The 22,135-nt window shown below is 33.2% G+C and overlaps 1 protein-coding gene across 1 annotated transcript; it reads left to right on the top strand.

Moving 5' to 3' along the window:
• Nucleotides 1-98: 98 nt before the first annotated feature.
• On the top strand, nt 99-7,204 carry LOC111640969 (methyltransferase-like protein 7A; the record flags this gene model as incomplete). Its single annotated transcript, XM_023387068.1, has 7 exons — nt 99-166; nt 236-304; nt 386-474; nt 557-639; nt 5,233-5,321; nt 6,278-6,816; nt 6,886-7,204. Coding segments are annotated over 7 exons (1,210 nt in total), but the record flags the coding sequence as incomplete, so codon positions are not given.
• Between the last annotated feature and the right edge of the window lie 14,931 nt (nt 7,205-22,135).

Here is a 22,135-nt window from a genome sequence, read left to right on the forward strand (position 1 = left end):
TGTCATTATATACGGAAGTCTTGTATCAGGAACCAGTTTCTGCTATTACATGTACCTGTATATAGAAATGAATAAAGTCCTGAAAAATATAATTTTAGGATTTATTGTTCTGTTAACATTCCTTTGTCTTGGTTGTTGTTTACTTATCAGCTGTTTGGCATTTTCGGTGAGTATAAATAATAACATAATTTAAAAAAAAATTTCAATTCTAAACATTGCATTTGTTGTTTTTCAGATGGAGAACACTTTTCAAGATATTCGGCAATTTTCGGCATGCAATTTGCATCTAGAATCAAAAATGAAAGTAAGTCTTAAGGAAATTTATATATTATACTATTAAAGAAATACAAGTTAAAATCAAATGTACGCTATTTCTATATTTCAGATGTTAAATTTCATGAAACGATTTGGGAAAGTGGCATTGAGAGTAACAATTGGTGGATTATTTATGTTAATAAGAGATTTCCATTAAGAGTATTTCCTTTGTTTCATCTGTAGATTTACAAAGTTTATGACAATCAGCAATGTTTTACGAATAATTTTAATGTTTTTTCAGATGGCGAAGTCATTGCACACTGTACACTCCGGACTGCTGAAGCTGAGAGATGTTTCTCACCATTCAAAACAATGTAATGAAATGTCAGTTGGAAATTTTACTGAAATGTAGTAACCGATAACACGTTGTATAGATCAATGGTGCATTATTACATCTGAAAGAATTGCATAAAGTAATTTTCTGTTGCCGAAATATATTTTTTTAATATTTTAATAGAAAGTTTCTTCACGTCTAGTTATTATTAATACTATAGTGCTCTACAATGTGTGTTTGTGAAGACTCGACTTGAGGTTCCCAAAAATGTAATTCCTCTTTCTTAAATAGCCTCTACGTGGAATAAATAGAGTAAAAAGAATTTTTGAAGTGTAAAATTTCTGTCTTTTATGTAATAAAAATTACATTATTTATCTTAATGTTAAGGCTCTAAAATCGTCAAATGAAGAAACTTTAAAAACAGCGACATCGGTAAAACTAAGAATTATTGCTTCATATTTGCAGAAAAATTGATTTTTTGCATTGTTTACATCGACAAATTTTATTTTATTTGTAAGAAATTTAACTGAAACTGAATCCTACATAAATAGTAAAGGAGTTAAACCGGACATATTGGTTCTCCATTTTTCTACAACCAATTTCCTCCGTTGTGAACCCGGCCTTTCTCATAATGAAAATAGAAAAATGGCACTCAAAATGCACTCACTATGGAAATAGTTTAAAATAATTAAACTAGAAAAGACATAAACCATAAAGATTAAGAATTTTCTCGTAATCAGACATTCATGAAAATTGCAATTGTATTTTACTTTTACTTCACTAAAATAAAATCAAGTTGTAACTTAAAAAATACAACGTAACGAGATTTGCAACATAATGAATATAATACAATTTGTAAAATATTTAATAACGTTTATTTGTAACCTAGATTAATCATTTAAATGTTGCTGAATTGGTTAAAATTTCTATGAATGTTGATGTCAATAAAATGAAATTTTTAGTTTTGAGTTTAGTTTTTAATTCGTGTAATTACTGTAAAATGAATTTACAATTTGCACATGAAGTTTCCTGATCTCTGTCTTTTATTCAATTTAATTTTAGCTATTGCAGAGTTTTTTCGGGGCTCATCATAGTTTCTACCATGCCACGATCATATACCTGCTGGAGAGCGATAAGCCTGATATATCAAGTCCTGTCTTTTGCCACCCAGAACACTTTACAATTCTTCAACCCATTCGTTTATGAAAAAATTTTTGGGATACTTCGTTTGTCCAAATTTCATCTTATCTCAGTTTCCAGAGCGGGAAAATTCCTCTTCTAGTTTTTGCACGTGTTGGATAGTTTTAGCAGAAGATCTTTGAATAGTCAGCACTGCTATTTTATCTTTTATTTCATCCTGCTTTTTGTGTTCATTAGTTATTATTTGTGTTCTAAAATCGATTGACAATTGGTTCCTCAATTCTCATTAGGTAGTTTTTGTTTTACACATGTTTATATTTCGTTAGGTTTAACTATTTTAGTCTCTGCAGTTTGGCTAAGGCACTTATTGGTTTTTGCTTTAAATTTAATTTCGGTTATTTTGTTCTTTACTTGTAGAATTAGTTTTTGTTGTTGTGGAGAGAGCAATATTAGCATCTTATATGTTGTGCCGAATGTACCTGATGGTGTTTTTAAACTCTTTGAAACCAGTTGGAGTACCATTTATAACCTTGAGCTTTAGGTCGGGTACCCGTAGTGCTTTCGCGTAATTTGAATAACCAAAGTTATGCAACGGGACAAGAATGATTGTTTTTTTTTTGGTCCCTCAAAACCGAGCCGTTATTTTGATTTTACAAATTTCATTATTATAAATTCTCGAGTCGATACAGTATATGCACGTTTTAGTTACTGGGAACGTTGTTTCTCAATTCCACAGTCACTCATAACCCGAGCAACGCTGAGGACACGTCACCATATAGAAAGCATATATGGCTGCAATTTGAAAAAATTGTAGACTTATACTGTAGACTTATTTCCACTGTTGTCTGTCTGTCTGTCAGCTCGTCCGCCTGTCGTTCCTTAATATCGTAAACAGAGTTATATTCTTAAAATCCGAAAAGAGATCTGGAAACAATATGTGCAAGAAACCCATTTTGTTTCCAGATGTTGTTTCCAGCTATTTTTATTGATGACGTTCGTTCTAGAGTTATTTGTGATTGTATCGTTGCCATTTTTCCCTGGCCTGCCAGTTTTCACATTCCACAATCGAGTATTTTTGGATCCAGATAAAACGCATGCTTCAGCAATTTAGACCATGAAGCGACAGTTGCAATATCCACAAGCATATCTGTCGCAGGATAACATATGGTAAATGACCTCATGACCGATGCTGTTGTGGAGACATCTACCGTTTTAATTACTGCGACAATGATATAGCGCGAAATTCAAGCGCTACATAATTACTGAGATAGTAGGTAGCATATAGCAATTGCCTGAATGAAATCCAAGGTATTACTCTGTGGAAATTTAATTTTCCACATCTAACCACTCGGGCTTTTTCATTTCTGAACGGTATTTTCTTAATTCTAATAAGCCCTCTTCGGTGCCAAATGCATAAAACCGCCGAACTCTGGTAGTTAATTAGTTTTATGTTCGGGTATGACAAACGGCTGGTCAAATGATTTTCTGGTTTTTTTAACTAAATAGGATCCAGTTTCTCGTGAAAGTTTATCTGCGATGCATTTCCCCGGCAGATCGCTCACGTTTCACGTTGAAGTAACCAAATAAGCCAAACTAATTATAATGAGCGATTATTTATTATGACATTGTTACAATGTTCTCAATTCTTTAATGGTGGTTTGCCCCTGTACATCATACTTTTTCTGTTAGCAATAAAGTCGTGCCGGCCATCTATCTAACTTCGTTCGAGGGGTAAATTTTGAATCGAAGTAACGTGATATCCATTTTAAACCTGAAGTTCCTATATAGTTATATAGTTAGTTTGGTCCTCTCATCCGTACTCTTTCTATAACTTGATTTCACATTTATCTAACTCCTGTTTCGAGATTGAGGAAGGACAGTCAGACAGACATACTGACAAACAACAGTCGAGATTTATAAGTCTACAATTTTTTTCAAATTGCAGTTTAATAATTTTTCTATAAACGCAATGTTTGCGAAAGTATACTTCCCACATAATTTATACAATCTGCTGCAAAAATATAAATACTTTATTATAATATAAAATACTTAATTAATATCCAGCTAGATGCTGCATAACCTGTGCAAAAACATCTTATTTCACCGAGAATTATTTATTAACCGTACATAAAAGTTGGAAATTTCAGATGGGATGAGAGGAAGGAGTTGAGTGTAAGGTCGAGTTTTAAGTCCGTAACGTAGTTCTATTAAATTATAAAGTCCGCATTGTATCCATGTGGCCGTACTCTATTCCGTAAAAAACTTCGGATGGATCAAACTTTTACGATAGGGATACGGAAAACTGGGCATGTGTTAAGTCGCCAACAGTCGATATATACAATCGGAAGTTGTGCCGGAAGCAACCGAAAAAACTTTGACAAATAGACAAAATGGATACTCGTCAAAAATGTGCTGCTATGATTGCGTTGTTGGCAATCAGTGCCGGCACTTTTATTACTAATAAACACCGAAAAGGTCAATGGCAAACATGCCCCATCAACGTACGCAAGCCACTTTGTCAATTCACTTTATTTCTTTATTTATATTCTTCAGTGTTATCCATTTTACTAATCGTAGTCATTGATGCCAGTCTGTTGCCAGATTAAGCAAAAAGTAACAAATTAGTTGAAACAAATTAGTCTAACTGCTGACATGTTGACGAAAGGAAATGAGAAGTCGTTTAAATCGATACTGGCCGGGGTATGCAGTTATAGCAAATGCAATAAAAGAGCTAGGTAACGGTAGCACCTATAATGGGAATGGAAGACGTATATCTAGTTTATTTTTCTTTGAACTCAAATAACGTTTCCGTAGTTAAACTGAAATTCACCAAACTACAAAAAATATCAAGCAACTGCGTGACTTTATATTAAAAAAAATAACACCCAAAAATGTCAAAATACTTTTTTATTATTAAGCGTCAAAAAGACAAAAGTCGACACTTTCGTTTTTTGAATAGATCTTTTCTCCGAGTCAACTATATATTCCAAAAAGTAACTTATACACATGCCAGGATATCACTGAGCATTTTGACACCGAAATCATCAAAATCTAACATGGAAATTTTTTTTAAAAATTAGACACGAAAGTGAAAAAGCTACTGCAAAAGCCTGGGTGAAGCCCAGGCTTTTGCAGTAGCTTTTTCACTTACGTGTTCCCCTACGTGTTCCCCTACTGCAAAAGCCTGGGTGAAGCCCAGGCTTTTGCAGTAGGGGAACACGTAATTTAGTGGTTTTTATGTTTTCATCTCTTTTCAATGTTGTATTTCCAGGCTGAAGGTAATACATATGCATCTCTCACGTTTAAACATTAATTTTTGAAAGTACTGTACATTCTCCAACCATCGCTATGAATATGGAAAAAATAGATATGTTACTGTGAAAGACCGAAATTAGAGAATGTCGATATTCTCTGGTGAATGTCGACACATACAAAATACGTCGGTGAAAGACTGAATATTTGGTTATATTATTATACATTCGAACAATCGCTGGTGTATGTAGACAAGCACAGATAAGCTTTGGTGAAGGTCGAAACCAATGTCAACAGAGAGGCGACAGTCTGTCACCAAATCCTTTATGGGTAGCCGGAGGTAGGACAAAATCGCACCTCTTTTCCCGGCAACGGTTTGATAGAAACTGCTCACTTTGTCACTGAATAGTGTTTTTGTTCTTTTGATCCCGTGAGATGGGGATCGGTTTGTCTGGTCGAATGGCGGAGGATGAGAGGGGTTGTCGGTAAGACGTCGGCGATATCCGAATAAAAGACACCGTTAACATATCAGTTCGTAATTTGTAAAGAAAAGTTACTTTCCATAGATGAGATTTCTTCTAAAAAAATATCGTTGAGAGAAGCAGCTGCAGCTAATTTGAAAAGTGGAGGTCAAGGCTATACACGCTGTCATTGCAAAAAGAAGTGTTCCACGAATAAATGCAGTTGTAAAAGCAGGGGACGCTTGTGCAATTCAAAGTGCCATAGCAATTTAAGTTGTTGCAGTAAATAAGATTGTATAACGTTAATCACATAATTTACGTGTAAGTTTATTATTGAATTAATTTCTTTTCTGATTAAGAATGTACTGTACGTTTTAGGTTCAATAGTTTATTTACATGTGCTATTACCTAAGCTTTCTCCTATTTTGACATATTAAAAAGTTACATTTTTGACTTAACGTAATAAAAATATTTTTATTCAACATTCACCATCAGTGCATGCTGAATGTCGACATTTGCCAGTGTAAGTGAGAAATAAGGATATTTAGCAAATATTTCGTACATACACGAAACGACTGTGTGAATGCTGACATTCACCGGAGAATGTTGACATTCGCCAGATATCGGTCATTCACAGTAACATATATATATGATAGCATGATCATCTTTTCTGTTCAGTTTATTAGTTTTTAAAACTTATCAAACAGTTGACACATATATGAACTCTATTATTATATAAATTATATTATCTTGGATTAAAGTCGAATATTGTAACTTCGAACTTGTGATAATACCACGATAAAGTTTTGTTTAAATGCTTATTTCGTGCCGATAGAGGAACAAACAATAAGTAAGAAATTAAAAACTTTTAACAATGATGCCGATTATATTTGGTATTTTTTAACGTTTATTTTACTCTACATTCTGTTGAAAACGTCAGAACGATTCAGTAAATTGTGGTTTGTAATTATTTACGAAATTTTAATCAAATTTGTTGTAGAATTATCTTTCAGTAAGATCAGAAAATGTTGTTTTCGAAATTTAAAATCAGAAGTATCTAATGACCCTGAACGTTCGCGTGAAGGTCGACTGAGGATTTTGGAAATAGGACCGGGTGGTGGAAGAAACTTCGAATATTTTCCCGAGAAGACTTCATTAATTTGTGTGGAACCGAACGAATTTTGCCGAAAATTTCTTGAGAATAACATAACGAAATATCCGAATATCCATTTAGAAGATTTCTACCACTCTGGAGTGGAAGACATGAAAGAAATAAAAGACGAAAGTTTCGATGTAGTCGTAGGGTCATGCGTACTTTGCTCGGTGCAAGACGTAGAAAAATCTTTGAGTGAGATCAAAAGGGTCCTAACTAAAGTAAGTACTTGAGTTTATAATTTAAAATCTTGATAAAATAATCGAGTTGTGCAATTATTTTTATTTTAGGGAGGAAAATATTATTATATGGAACACGTTTTAGATCCGAAGCCACGAATTTACTTCATTCAAAAATTAGTCGAACCTTTCTGGAGTCTAATGTTTCACAACTGTCAACTTACTCGACGTACCGGAAATTACGTCAGGAATGCTGGTTTTAGTCAAGTTATAGAAAACAGTATAAGAGTGCCCATCCTTACGTATGTAGTTCAGTATAATTTAATACGGTATTGCTGTAAAATAATCTTGTTACATTTTTTAAAATGTATTTTTGCTATATAAATGTAGCATGCTTTGTCTAATATTTTAATTAAAGATACAAAAAATATTCTTATTTGTCTAATAGGAGAAAAGGTTCGAAAGACCATTGTTGCTAATACAGTAAAGTGTCGTTTATCCGAAAGAATTCCAGTCGGCAAATTTAAATTTTCGCTAGTGCTGTGGCGCTGCAATCTTTGGCTATATCTTGGGCTACTCCAATATTTTTTTTGTTGACGTGTGTTTTAGCTGCCAGCACTGGCACTTTTGTGTGGTGTTTTTCTGAGGACTTAATGTATTTTTTCGTACGTAATCGGTTATCCGAAAATAAGTTATCCGAACAATCCCAGTCCCCAATTGATTCGGATAAACGACGCTCTACTGTACTAATGATTGTAAATATTTTAGTATAATTTCAGACTGTACTCCAGATATCAACAGAATCGAGCAAATGTATTCGGTTATTCAAGTTGTGTCTAAGGAGAAATATTCTGAATATGTACCCAAAAACATTTTATCAAGTTTCTGCCTGTGAAATTAACTATTGCAGCTGGTTTCTCTAAATTACTGTTGCAATACCAGAAATCGTTAGTATAAAAATTGAATTGAAATTGAAAATATGCGTGAATAGAAATAATGGAGCAAATATGACAGGTCTCCACTCTGGTCTCCGTAGACAAATTTTTAATTAAAATCCTACACCTCTTTTTGTTCTCGCTCGTGCCATTCTTTAAACCTTGATGTCAGTGATGCAGCGGCAACTTCTGGGAATTCGTTGATTTATTAATTGATCATTTTTCCCTCTGATACAAGAAGTGTTTGTATATGTTACACTCAAAGACCGAAATCGCTCATTGAGCGAAAAAAACGACCACAACGCGTTGTGGCTAACTCAAAACGACCACATAGCGAAATTCGCGTCGTGGCTTTCATGATATTTGACCACTATTCATTGTGGTGATTAAGAAAAGCCATAACGTATTCTGAACGTTAGCTGATACAATCAAGATACGAAGGATAGGTTGTAACTTGTCAACGGGTGCATTGCAAACACTTGCGGAGTTTGTATTGTGTTCATTCTTGACCAGTGCTGGCGTTTCTACAGTAATTACCCTTTTCTAGAGTAATTTCAACCTCTCAGAGTAAAGTTTCGGGTAGTCTCATATTTAGGGTGAATCTAGGGTAAACTACCCTGTGTTCTGATGCTATTACTTATCACTCCACAAGATTCGCTGGAGAAAGTTTTGCTCTGATAAAGCCTAAAAATCCTAAGACATTTTAGTTATTAAAATTTTCAAAAACAATAAGAATTGTTCTGATTATTATTTCACAATAATAGTACAGGGATATCTGCATCACAGAATCGTTCGTCTTATTTTTGTTTATTCGAGCTTGAGCTCGAGCTCAGAGAATTTTCTCAATTTAGGGTAATTTTCTGCAGTTGAAATTGGTTCGATTGTTTTGGTTAGGGTGACTAATGTTGATAGGGGACGTACAGCTCCCAGAAATGTTTTAGCTGTTGTTACCAGCATTAATCCATCAGGTCTATATTACTTAGGAAACAAGGAAAGTCTTCTCGATCGGCTTTATGCTCGTAATGAATTTACAATTTCTACAGTAACTTTATTAACATTCAGAACGCACCCTCAACTTTATTAACACTTCGCTCAGCATCACATGTTAACATCTGGAAGTATGCAAGGGTTTATAATGTGTCGCTGTAAAAGATACTGTATTGATAAAAATGCAAATGTCGCTCAAAGAACATAAAAATGCATGAATAATTAAAAGTTGTAAAGTAATCAAGTTAAATTTCTGTATACGGTGAATAATTTTGTTACCTGCGTATCTAAGACGATTGAAGATAAATAAATCATAATGAAAAAGAAGGTTTTATTTTCTTATCATCGCTCGTTATTAGTTAACATCCAGAACGTGTGGTGGCTTTTAACCATAATAAATCCGTGCACAGTTGTTTTTAACTTTAGCAGCTGATTTTTATTTTATCGTGTATAGTATATCAGGCACCTACAAGTACTGTATATGTAATTAGACCTATAGCACTTTTTAGCAAAACAAAAGAAACAAATGTATATTTTTCTCCAGATGTTTTATTTCTTTGAAATTTTTTTAAGTATGAAAAGTAATTTCTAGAAAAACTTGGTAGAACTAATGTTGTTTGGCATTAAAAATTGTAAATAAAAATATTTCGAGCCTATAATCCATATTTTAAAGTTACATACCACTGTGCGTCGTATGATCCTGTATCGTGGTTGCATCAGCTAATGTACAGAATGCGTTATGGAGTTTCTTAATCACCGCAACGCGTAGTGGTCAAATATCATGAAAGCCACGACACGAATTTCGCTTTGTGGTCGTTTCAAAACGACCACAACGCGTTGGGGTTGTTTTTTTCGCTTAATGAGCGATTTCGGTCTTTGAGCCTAACGTATATGTCAAGAAATTGCGGCCGAAGTTTTCATTTCTAAAACGTGAACGTCGAACGTTAAGTGCCGCCATCCTGTAAGCCTAGAAGTTTGACAATGGCGTTTGGAACGTCAAGCTTGATTCCACTGATGGTCCAAACGCCATTGTCAAACTTCATTGTAAAATTTCTGAATTAAAATTTGTGTGTAGTGTTATTATTTAGACCGAAGTGTTATCTAGGATTAACATAGCATCAAAATTATTAGAAAGATCAAATACAGTCTCATCGAAATGCACAGACGTTTTAAATTACATTGACAAAAATACTTTAATCTAAAATTATTGAAATGTTTGTATATCATTGAGAATTTTTTTCAACCCTTTTTGTGTCCGTTGCCACTAGAAAACGATCCTATTGAAGCTTAAAATTGATTAAAAAGAGATTGTCATAAGTCGATTAACATAATGTTTCGTTTTTAATATAGTCTTTAAAAGTTTATTTATTACATTATTTCTATTTATATGAAAATAATTTTCGTTTTGTTTTTTTTCTATAACAATTAACCACTTATAATAAATCTTATCGTAATATTTTATTTCGTTTCTATTGCCACGTATCTATAAAAAAGTGTTATTGCTTTTTCTTTGTCCTTACCTTACCAGCAACTCGGAAAAAATGCAGACATAAACGTGGCTCGTTTCAAGCAACAATTTTTGGGGCGCCGACCCTGTTGTGGGACGTTTGTTTGCTTTCTAAAATTTACTTTTTTTTTATTTCTGAACTTAAATGTTCTGCCCACCTTGAGTATGTGTCAGACTTGGAATATTCTCGGTAGTATGAGAGATAAGATTCACAGTAATATGACACTTTACTTTTCACGATAACACTGTTTCATCATAAGATATGAAAACGGATCAACGACGAGGATGAATTGTCAGTACATTTTGATTTCTGGAATCCAAATACCGTGCTTTCTGCCATATTGTCTTAGTGTGAAAACTTGTATGGACATTACCTGACACGAAAACACGCAGCAATCTGATTAATTCTTGAATTATATTGCCTCGATTGCTATGATTTTCAATATCAGTTTTCGGTGTTGCTCCTTCAGCAAACTATTGACGTATTCTATGCAGTCTTGCTACGCCAATGCCACTTAAAACTGGCTAACACATCACAACACTTGTGTTCTAGACCCGGAATTGGTAACTAATATAAGGGGCTTCGTATAGTGCTAAAGATGACAAAATGATTGTTTACATTTAGGCTTAATAATCATACCTAAACAAAACTAAAATGATATACATAACGATGAGTTCGCCAATTTTGTAACTTTTTTGACTGGAGGAGAAAACAAGAATAATTTTCAGTGTAACAAAAAATATGGATAAAAATTGATATCTCGGGAATACATGGAAAATGAAGCGTATATCTTTAGTTATTTTTAATAAAGTGTGTATTGGGATAGACAGAAGTTGTTCTAATTCCAGTAAAATAAGGTTCGTTTTGTTAAGCCATTCGTTCGTTCGCGTACTTGACGGCTTACTTCTATCCAGCCTGACAATATAATTCTATAAATTAATTGAGTTAATGTTAAATTTTGACATAAACTTCAAGGAATGTATGAAGGTTTGAATGTATGCTAATATGTTAACTTTAAAATAAAATATTTAGAAGATACCTCATTAATATTGCAAATGTTAATTTTTTTGCGTAGTGTAATTATGTTTATTACATTCCAGCATCTTAATTGTTAGTGTAGAAAATACAAAAGAATAAACTTTCTTGAAATTTAAAGTAAGTTGATTAATTTTTTATTCTACATATAAAAACAGTAAAATGAAATGTAAATACTGCAATGCATTAGCGATACTATTCTTACGTATATTCTAAATTACTATTGATATAATACATGAATATCTGCATTCAGAATTATACAATGAAAAGTATTTGTGTTAAACACGAAGTTTTTTCTTTATGCTTTTTCATACTGTTACACAAGGTAGTACATATGTTAGGAGTGTTTAAACCTTACCATTATCTACTTAGCTCTTACATTAAACGTTACTTTTTTAATAATTTACAGTAAGCATTTATTACTGAATAATTATAAATAATAAACCGGTGCCAATTAACTGCTTAAAATTGAGCTTGAAGCCTTGTTTGAATACAACAGTTATTTTTGGAGTCCACCCATTTTCTACTTGTCAATGCGAGCGTCATAAAAATAGAAACTTTTTGCGTAATTTAATAATAATGTGCTTATCTAAGGTTAATTAAAATACTACTACTATGGGAGCATTTTATACTTTTGTAGATGCAGCTAATTCCATGCGTGAAATATTTTGCTCTATGCAGAAAGCGGTTTAAATTTCTCAAAAATTTCTGGTTAAAGAGCTGTTCGTGCTAAAGAAGTGCAATCCAGAAATACAGGTAGACAACATTTGGTGTACTTATTAGAGAGTATTTTAGTAATATCAATGGTTAAATATCAAATGTGAATACTAAACACTTACACCATGAGAGAGCCGTAACCTACCTGTATCATTGCATCATTATATAATGACGATATCATTTCGCGATATCTAAGTCATATCCTGACTATTTCATCTGCATGATGCAACAGATAGCGCGATTTAATGGGCCTTCAAACTTTCTTCCGGTTGTCAATTGTCCACAGTCAATGATTAGAATCCCACTAATGCCAGAATATCTTGTTTTCGCTGACATGGGTATAAATCGTATGTGTCATTAGTTGTTATACATCATACATAACGATGTCTGTTCAGCGATACTATTCTGCAACCCGATGAGATAATATTCTATGATTTAATGAATAACTATGTGTTGGCTCCGGGTCGATTTTGTTTCTGTATGGTGTCACTTTGAGCGCATACTACATACTGTCATTCGTGTAAAGTCCACAAGTTCGGCGATATCTGCGACACAAAAATCACTGTGAGGGTAATCACGCCAAGTTTAAAACTCGCTTAAACCTTTACCTTTTCCGATTCTATTGTTAAATTCGTGCAAATTAAAGCAGTTATTCAAAGATACTACATACGATCGCAATTACATACAGTAATTTCCTTCAATTTGTCTCATTCTGCACAAGTTAATTTCTCAGCATGTGGTCTGCGTAAAGTGGCCAATCAGTCGAATCTTCACTTTAACAAGTACAGTATTGTAAAAATTTTGAAGATATACCAATTTCACAAATACACTTATTTCATTTAACTTTTTCAGTGTACTATTAAAAACATATCGAAAAAACACACTTAATGATATGATGTGAAAACGTCTATGTGTGAAAACATCCAGTAAAAACAGAACGCTTCATTAATAAGAGATTATCTAACGCAGTCCAAGTGCTATTTAAATTAAAAACTGCGAGTTAGGAAATTATATTTCAGTGTAGTTTCCAATTGATACATTACATTTTTCTGACTGATGCGAAACATCCCTCAGCTTCAGCAACCCAGAGTATACAGAGTGCAAAGATTTCGCCATCTGCAAAGATATTAACATTGTTCATGACATTTTGTTTAATAGAGAAGTATCCTAGATCTACAAAAATATGTGAAACAAAAAACATACTCTAAAAGGGAACCTCTTATTAACGAAGAAAAGACCACCTATTGAAAGTCTCAATGCAACTTTTCCAAATCGCTTCATGAAATTTAACAGCTATAATATAGAAATATTAAACATTTCTTTCTTCAGTTAGTAGATTTTAATTAATGCAGAATTATATCAATTGCGAAAATCCTTACTTTCAGTTTCGTCTCTAGTGGCAAATTGCATGCCGAAAATTGCCGAATATCTTGAAAAGTGTTCTCCATCTGAAAAACAACAAATGCAACGTTTACAATTCAAATACTTTTTTAATTATGTTTTTATTTATACTCACCGAAAATGCCAAACAGCCGAAAAGTAAACAAAAACTAAGACAAAGGAATGTTAACAGAACAATAAATCCTAAAATTATATTTTTCAGGACTTCATTCATTTCTATATACAGGTACATGTAATAGCAGAAACTGGTTCCTGATACAAGACTTCCATATATAATGACAAACACAAAATTCATTTTATTGTTGAACTGTGATATGAAATTCCACAAATTTTCGTGATGATTCATGAAATTTTTCAGTTCCAATTCCAGATTCAATTTTCTTCTTTTTATTGATGCAAACGCTTCTGACAAATGCTGAAATTCCAATATGGCCACTATTACGACTACGCCATATAATAATAGAGCATAAGCAATACCTCCAGTTAGGTAATTGATCCATAATGCAAAATTGATGCTACAGAATAACGCCTCGTACTCAAAATTTCTAGCGTGGTGCCATAATGGATATAAAACAACACTATTATGCATTGTTTCGCAAGACATGACGATAATGACAATGAATGATACTAGTAAACAAATCATGTTTATTGCCTTATGTATCATTATGCTTTGAAAGATCTCATTTCTCATTGAAATCTGGAAAGAAATTTTGTTCTGTTTGATAAATCTAATTGTTGCTGCACCAACAAACGCTAAAAGTAATCTAACAAACTTAACCATCGTCAGTGAACCTTTCACTGCTGAATACATTCCAATGCAAAGAGCGGATTGCTTTAGAATCGGTATCATTTGCCACATTATCATGAAAAATTGAATCCATGCTAGAATCTCGATAATTCTAAAATACCATGTTTTCAATAATTTTTTAATGCTGGAAACTGGTTTCCTTCTTTGATAATTGCATGGAATTTCGGGTTGCAAAGCGAAGATTAATGCAAAATCTAGTATTGGTTTTAAAAAACAGTTTAAGCAAACGTATCGTGAATTCGAGCTCATTTTCTGAACTAAATATAATATTATGATGCTAGTAATTATTGATGATGAAAGAGAGGAAACTTGTATAATTATATGTAATGTTTTTGGGCAGTTTAGTGAACAGAATTCATAGCGTCTTCACTAAAGTCTCAGGCTGGAGTGAACTTTGATATTGAGTCATAAATTCATAAAGCAAAGAAATGGAAATGTGCTAGAAATTTACATTTCATTTCCATGAATTATATTTATGTAAATTTTCTTAATGCCTGTTTATCGTTCGTTGTTTGTAAATATTAATGTGAATTATGGTAATGGTTGCTCGTTGATAGAATAAGCACTTATGCGTTATATAATGCAAGTGACATTAGAAGTTTATGAGATATTAATAGTAAATCAGCCATGAATAGAAAGCAACTTTAATATATAATTTGTAATGTTTTAACATTAAAAATAAAAATTAAATTTCGCATTCCCATTGAATGTTTCATTTCATAAAATGTGAAAGCTCAAATCTAAGACTTGATTAAAATCACGCCGTGATGCCGTGATACTATTTTGTATCGTTCGGAAAAACTTTACTAAAATATAATCAAGAGTGCCTAGTTTTAAGTAAGCTATTCTTTGCTCCGATCCTGTTAATTTATTACTCTATTTTGCTATATATTTTGAATGACATACTGAATGTAAAATTATTAGACTTTTGATATTAAATCAAAAATTGCCAGCGGAACCAGAATGTATCTAGTCTTATTATTATAAATATTATATAACATAGTATAATGCAATTGCAGTTATTTGCTGAATTAATAGTAATACATTAATGCATTACCTAATTAAGTAGCAATAAAAGATATCAGAAATTTCGAAATTATCTTATATTAAGCATTGAAATATAGCAATTTCAAAGTAAGATTTATGGTAATAAACGAAACGAATTATTATCCATGCTAATGATATGATGTGTGAAAACATCCAGTAAAAACAAAACGTTACTCACATATCGACCAAATTGACTGATTATTGTGTTCGTAAATGAGCGTGAACAAAGTTTCTTCACGTCTGATTTTATTGATGAATATTTCTGCATATTTTAAAAAGAGTAGTATTTTATTAGCATAAAAATCTCTCAAAAAAATGTAGAGGTAAACACTTAAAAATAGGCGAATTTTAACTATAAATTTCTACAAATAATAGTGGACAATTCAGTATTATCTACATTTATATAATCCATTACGAAATGTTTGTACTACTCTTTCACTCGTATCGCGTAGATTAGAGTGGATCGATTCGATTAGATAACGCCGCTGCATTTACAGTAGGGAATCTGCCTAGGAGAACTTACATAAAGAGAACTTGCATGAACGTCATCTCACGTGACCAAATAGTCATCGCTTCGTCTGTGTGCCTGTTGTGTTCGTGGTAGTGTAAATAGTTTGGCTTGCGTCTGAACGTTTGCCATATTTAGAAAATGAAAAAACATGCATTTTACTTTTCTGGATGTTTTATACACATCAAAGGAATATTGAAACATTTTTACATGTTTGGACTCGAGACCTTGAAACGTCGACAAGCGCAAAAAAAGACCAAAATTCGAGGTTTTATCTGTATGTATTTGTGTGGAGTAGTCACGTTTCGTTCCCCAATTTAAAGCTTAATAATTTCCATGACTTTTGCTGAAATTTCTGAAGATCTTCAGGGAGAATTTTATGTTAGAGGGATCGATGCTATCAAAGTTTGGTAGTTAAAGGTCGAGGGGATCGTGAAACATATATCGAGTTGGGTCGAACTTAATGAAGATTTTACTTGTTACTACTAACATTTACAATTTTTTTTTATAAAATTCATTTCTACCCTCCAAATTAAGCCTTTTGACATTTTATAACTAAAAATATAAAAAGTTTTTATAACAAAATTTCATAAATAATGTGTCACACACAAATTTGTTTATGCTTAATAATATAAAATTTATTTTTTAATCTAAGATTTCATAAAAGCCGGGAAAGTTACGCAACTCGTTGTTGGATTGTTTTACTAGGTTATTTAACATAACTTACTACTCAAGACGACCACTGGTACAGAAGTAAAATTGTATTGTATAGTGGAGTTGATCCGTACGAAGATGACTCGAATTCGTCTTCAGAGGGTCATAGTTCGTGGCTGAAGATAAAATGGGTTGATCCAAAGATTTTAGCAAAGACTTCTTCAGAACATACCTTTCTTAGAAAAAAAATTTTAGCACATTAAAACAAATTATTACACTTGTTCGTTGTACTGACTAAAAATGTACATTTTATGATAATGTGAGAATTCAGAGAGGGTCATTCTGAATATTCACAAAGTTGAGAAGAAGAAGAGAAAATTAATAAAAAAAATAATATTTTTCTAATTCAACGAATTTTTCAAAAACGGAATAACATCCGATTTTGAAAGGAAGTTGATTTCCTTTCCCAGGCCGACTCAGGATGAATCGAGTTTCTGCACACGTTACTGGAGAGCAAATAAAAGGGACGTTTTTCCGCCACTCGAGGCAGTCCGTTAGAAAAAGGTTGCCACGCAAGAAATCCACCATACGATAGAGGCAGTCCATCAAAGAATGGTTGTCATACGATCTCGTCTTATGAAAGAGTACTGCATTCGAAGTATACAAGAGAAGATTTAAAAGGACTTCCCAAAGAAAATATTAGAAGAGAAATAATCAAGAAAGGAAGAAGACCCTCAAATAGATATAGAAAAAGATACAATAGACTTAAAGAAGAAGGTAATATGAACTCTAATAGATTAATGTGAACTCTCTCACGCGTTAGGTGTAGAGATAATCTTAGGTTAAGAATTAGAGTTAAGATTAGGTTTAGATTCATTCTTTTGTATAATTTCATATTTTTGAACCATTAAATATTTTGATTTGTTATATAAATATGGCTTCTTCAATATTAGTGTTTAGATATTCACGAGTTTAGGGATAACGCGTGTTAATCCGCATATAAAATAATTGATTAACTGGTGTCGGGACTCCTGACGTAAGGAAAAGGTGATTACGCGATCATCAAATTTTGCTTTTAAAGTATTACATTAGCTAAAACCCTCCACCCTCGATTTTCTTTATAGAAAAACCATCCTTGTAAGACAAACAGAAGGCTATTCTAGAGAATAGTTGCCGAGTATGCAGTGGCGTAGCGTGGGTGTCAGTCGCCCGGGGCGGACGAAAATTTCGCCCCCCCCTTATTCAGTTTCGTCACAGAATAAGTAATGAAAAATTCCGTGCTAGTGTTGCCACCTTTTTAAAATCGCTGACCTGGACGGCAGGTGAGGTTTGTTCGAATAGAAGTTCCTGACGCATGCGTATGTCATTTTGCAATGCGAAGAATAACGTGCAGTGCATGCTGGTTCTAAATCAGTTATAGTTAGCGACTAGGGAGACTTGGGTAGAAGTAACGCAAGTGACTTGAAGTAACCTAGCTCTATTGGATATTGGAAGTATATATATATATATATATATGAATAAATCATACAAGCAAAGAAAACAAAAAAAGGTCGACAGGTTGCGCACGATATCCCCAGACGGTGAGTCGATTCCAATCGGTCCGAGTCGTAGGTGGACGAAAATATGAAATAAAATGGTTCAAATTCTTACAAGATATTATTATTATTTATTGTGAAATTTTGCCGCGCCCCTAAAAAGTGCCGCCCCTGCCGCCCCCACTACGCTACGGTACTGGGTTACCCTGTCGTGTATGAGGTAAGATTAGAAAAAAAACGGAAACGTCACAAACATGGCGCCGAGCACAGCGCACATGCGCAACACGTACATCCGGGACTCCACTACGTCACATGTAAGTTGTCCATATTTAGTTATTGGATACAGGAAATAATCCCACAAAACTCACACAGAGCCTTTGGCGGAACCCACAACCAGTGTTTAGAGGATTTATCTACTCAACCACTGGTGCCCCATGTCTCATGATACAGTTACTTAATCCTTGTCTGGTAGAAAAAGTAAAGATTTTACATAATTATGATTCTTCTCATTTTTGATATTCTAATCCTGATACTTCACAAAATCAATGAAACCATTCCAACTCATTTGAACAATTTTTCATACCATTTTCACCAATCTTCGTAATTTTCTACTGTTTCAAACGTCCGCTGATCACGTTTCATAGCCCAAACTAGTGTAGCGCAGGACAAATACTCGCAACCACGAGCAGAAAGTTAATGCCCGATTTTGCAAAAATTCTAAAACAAAATTTTAATTTAAAACAACATGATTCAGGTTATGGCACCATCATTGATTAAATACAGTGTTAAGAAAATGCCGGAATTTGTATTCAAAATACCGAGTCGAACAAGTCAGAACAGAATCTGCCAAATCTTTGTTTCATGTCGTATGTGGTTAACATTCTTCCTTGTTTTTCACTTCTTATACAGAAATAGTATAGCCAAATTTGCCTTATTTAAAAGTTTTTATCAACAGGAATAAGCGGAAAGAGAATGTTTAAAACCGAAAGTCAACTCAGCAACATTCACCATTACTCAAACTTCTCTTAATATAAAACTGTTTTGTTTTCTGCTTGTGAAGTCTTTGCTTGCTTTTTAAAATAAGCCTCATGTTTTCCTTTTTCTCTGCTGAAATTTTAGTGCAATTTTCTGCACACACCTACTGTATGTGTCAGTCTCGGAGTGTTCTCTGTAATATGCAAGAAAAACTTCACAGCAAAATGGCAACCCATCTTTCACATTAACATTCCGTTTAACAATGAGGAGGAACTCCTGGTACATTTTGATAATACTTTTGAATTTAAATACTATACTTTCTGTCATGTTTTCCATGGTGTGAAATCTTGTATGGACATAATCTAATATGAGAACATAGAGCAGTGTAACCAGTTCTTTTGTTATTGCATTGTCTCAGATTCTATGATCACTTTCCGGTGTCACTCCAGCAAATTCTATGCATTCTCCTATGCCAATGCCATGTAATCTGGCGAATACCTTACAACACTCGTGTTCTTAACGAGGAATTTGTAACTAATACAAAGAGGCTTTCGTATAGTGCTGAAAAAAGGTAAAATGATTACGTTTACATTTATGGCTAATCGTTATACCTATATAGTAAGGTAGGCCTAGATACAGGCCTACTTTTATTATTCAATAACTACGGTATCTTACAGTCTAGTTTGTAACGTAACTGTTAATTATATTTTATAAATATTTACGTTGTTTTAATTAATAATAACAATGCATGCATTTTTATATAATACAGAAATGTTGGTCAGCAATATGTACGTTTATTTTCGCAGATAGTTTTTCTGAGTGTTCCTAGATGGCGTTGAGTGCAAATGAAAACGTATACATCGTGATGTTTACTGTATGTCACTTTTTAATTAAATTTATTCTAGTTTACAAATATATTACAAGATGGCGCATTACTTAATTTATGTAGGAAGTTATTTCAATAATTTCCATACAAATATAGCAGAAAATTTGCCTGTAAAATTTTTATGAATTACAGTCGACCCCCTATAACACTGTTGATAATTCCGATTTATACGAATTCCACGTTGTACGAGTCACTTAGATTTTACAAATACGTGAACCGTTCGCGACCCGGCACACGTATTTGTAAAATCTAAGTGACTCGTACAACGTGGAACTCGTATAAAACGGAATTATCAACAGTGTTATAGGAGGGTCGACTTGTATGCATTTAAACTTTATATATAAATTTGGACTATTAAAATTATTGTCTTCGTAATTATATGTTAATTATTAAATTTTACTAATGCAACTTGTATAAAAGCCAATATTTATATTATTTTATGTAGGAGAAAGTTGAGAAATGACACTCAGCATTTGTTTTTTTTTTTTTTTGAGGTGACCTCTTATAAAATTTTACTTTGGACTCACAAACATACTACAAAGCAGGTTCCTTAGTAAAGGGACAAAGTTACCACTATATGAGACACTAATTAAACCTGCGAATCCGTATGGATATGAAACAGGCCAATGACAAAGCAGGAAGAACTACAACTACGGAGACAAAATACTAAGGAGAATCTTCAGACCCGTGGAAGACCATGATGATAATGTGATTATAATCAAGGGAGAACCAATATGGAGGATAACAGACAACCTACAAGCCCATGATCACACAGACAATTAAAACCAGAAGATTGCAGTAAGTAGGCTATGTCGTAAGGCTGCCTACGATGGCAACAGCATCACGGGAGCTCCATTATGTGAAGAAAAGGTCGTCCCAGAAGACGATGAATAGATAGGGTAACTGAGGATCTTCAAGACCTCAGAATCGAGGTAGCATAGGCAGTCTATGGACCGAACGAGATGGAGGGGAATTGTGACTGCGGCTAAGGGCTACAAAGGCCCATGATGTCAGACGAAGAAGAACAACTGAGGATTACTACATCTTTATTTTAAATTGTTAGTTTTAATCATTATGTATATAAACGACATATATTTATCTTCCCACTGCTGCTTTTTGTTCCATATATAATATACTGTTAGGCCAACGAAAAAGCATCGAAATATTGATACAATATGGCGATAAAGGGTAATGATGCTCACGTAAGCTACGTTCAACAACCAGTGCCTTTAGGTTATATTTCACTCGTTTCTTTTATATCAAACAATAATAAATGGTGAAAATTGAAAAGACGTAATAAAAAACTGAAAACAGCTACTCCCAAAAATCACAAATTAGAAGCGTCACAAAACGGAAATCCAAGAAAACCAGATAAAAATATAAAAATTGATGTAGAAATAACAAGGTGTAGAAATAACAAATAATTATAAATGTGGCTATTGTCGTATGTAAACCTTTGAGTAAAATTATGAGTGCCAATGCCTAATCATTGAGCGGTAATACCCGACCATGTCGAGGATTCTTGCTCGATGGATAGCATTGGAAATTGATTAATAAAACTTTTTTAAATAGCAAAGTAAATAAAATCAAACTGTAAAGAACACTTCAAACTTATATTTTACTAATAAAGTTTTGATGTTTGTATAAATTTCAGTATGTTATTTTAGTTTTCTTGGGGGCAGGCCATTACCCTACCTTTCTTAAAAACTTAGATTATTAACTATTTTTAAGTTGCAGATGTTCAAAAACGGCATCGTAAAATAGTTCTTTTATATAAGAAATCACGCATTAGAAAATTAAATATATCATATTATTTGGTTTATAAAGTGGCGTAAAATTAACACAATTTACCCATCGTATGACTTATGACCAGATTTTACATAAATTTATATATCAGTCTCTTGATAATTACGTTCCCAATCACGGAAATTTCTTTAGATTTCATAATACTTTCCTAAATTTTCTTTTCAAATTACATGTGCCATATGGAAAGATTACAACTGATATGCAAAAAACAAATGATTTGCCTCAAATTTTAATTTCTTCCCTATCCAGGTACAAAATTAAACACCAATTCCATCATGGCATTTCCTAAAGAGCCCGAACTGAGCATTCCAGATGTTCTTACTTATCCCTTTACAATTCTTACTTCCTGCACTGTCACCTTTCCTTTATACAGCGCAACAATCATAGTATCTGTCTAATCATTCGATACTCAACCTTTCTCCCAGCACATGCAAAAGAAATTCGTCAGACATACCATCACATTTTAACATATCAACTTCATACATTCAAACACATCCACAGCTTTTCCAACTTTCAGCTTGTCAATAGACCTTCTCGTAAATTTGAAATGAACAAATAA

Source organism: Centruroides sculpturatus, unplaced genomic scaffold, assembly GCF_000671375.1.
Source record: "Centruroides sculpturatus isolate CEXI.00-Female unplaced genomic scaffold, Cexi_2.0 scaffold1528, whole genome shotgun sequence".
Classification (NCBI taxonomy): Eukaryota; Metazoa; Arthropoda; class Arachnida; order Scorpiones; family Buthidae; genus Centruroides; species Centruroides sculpturatus.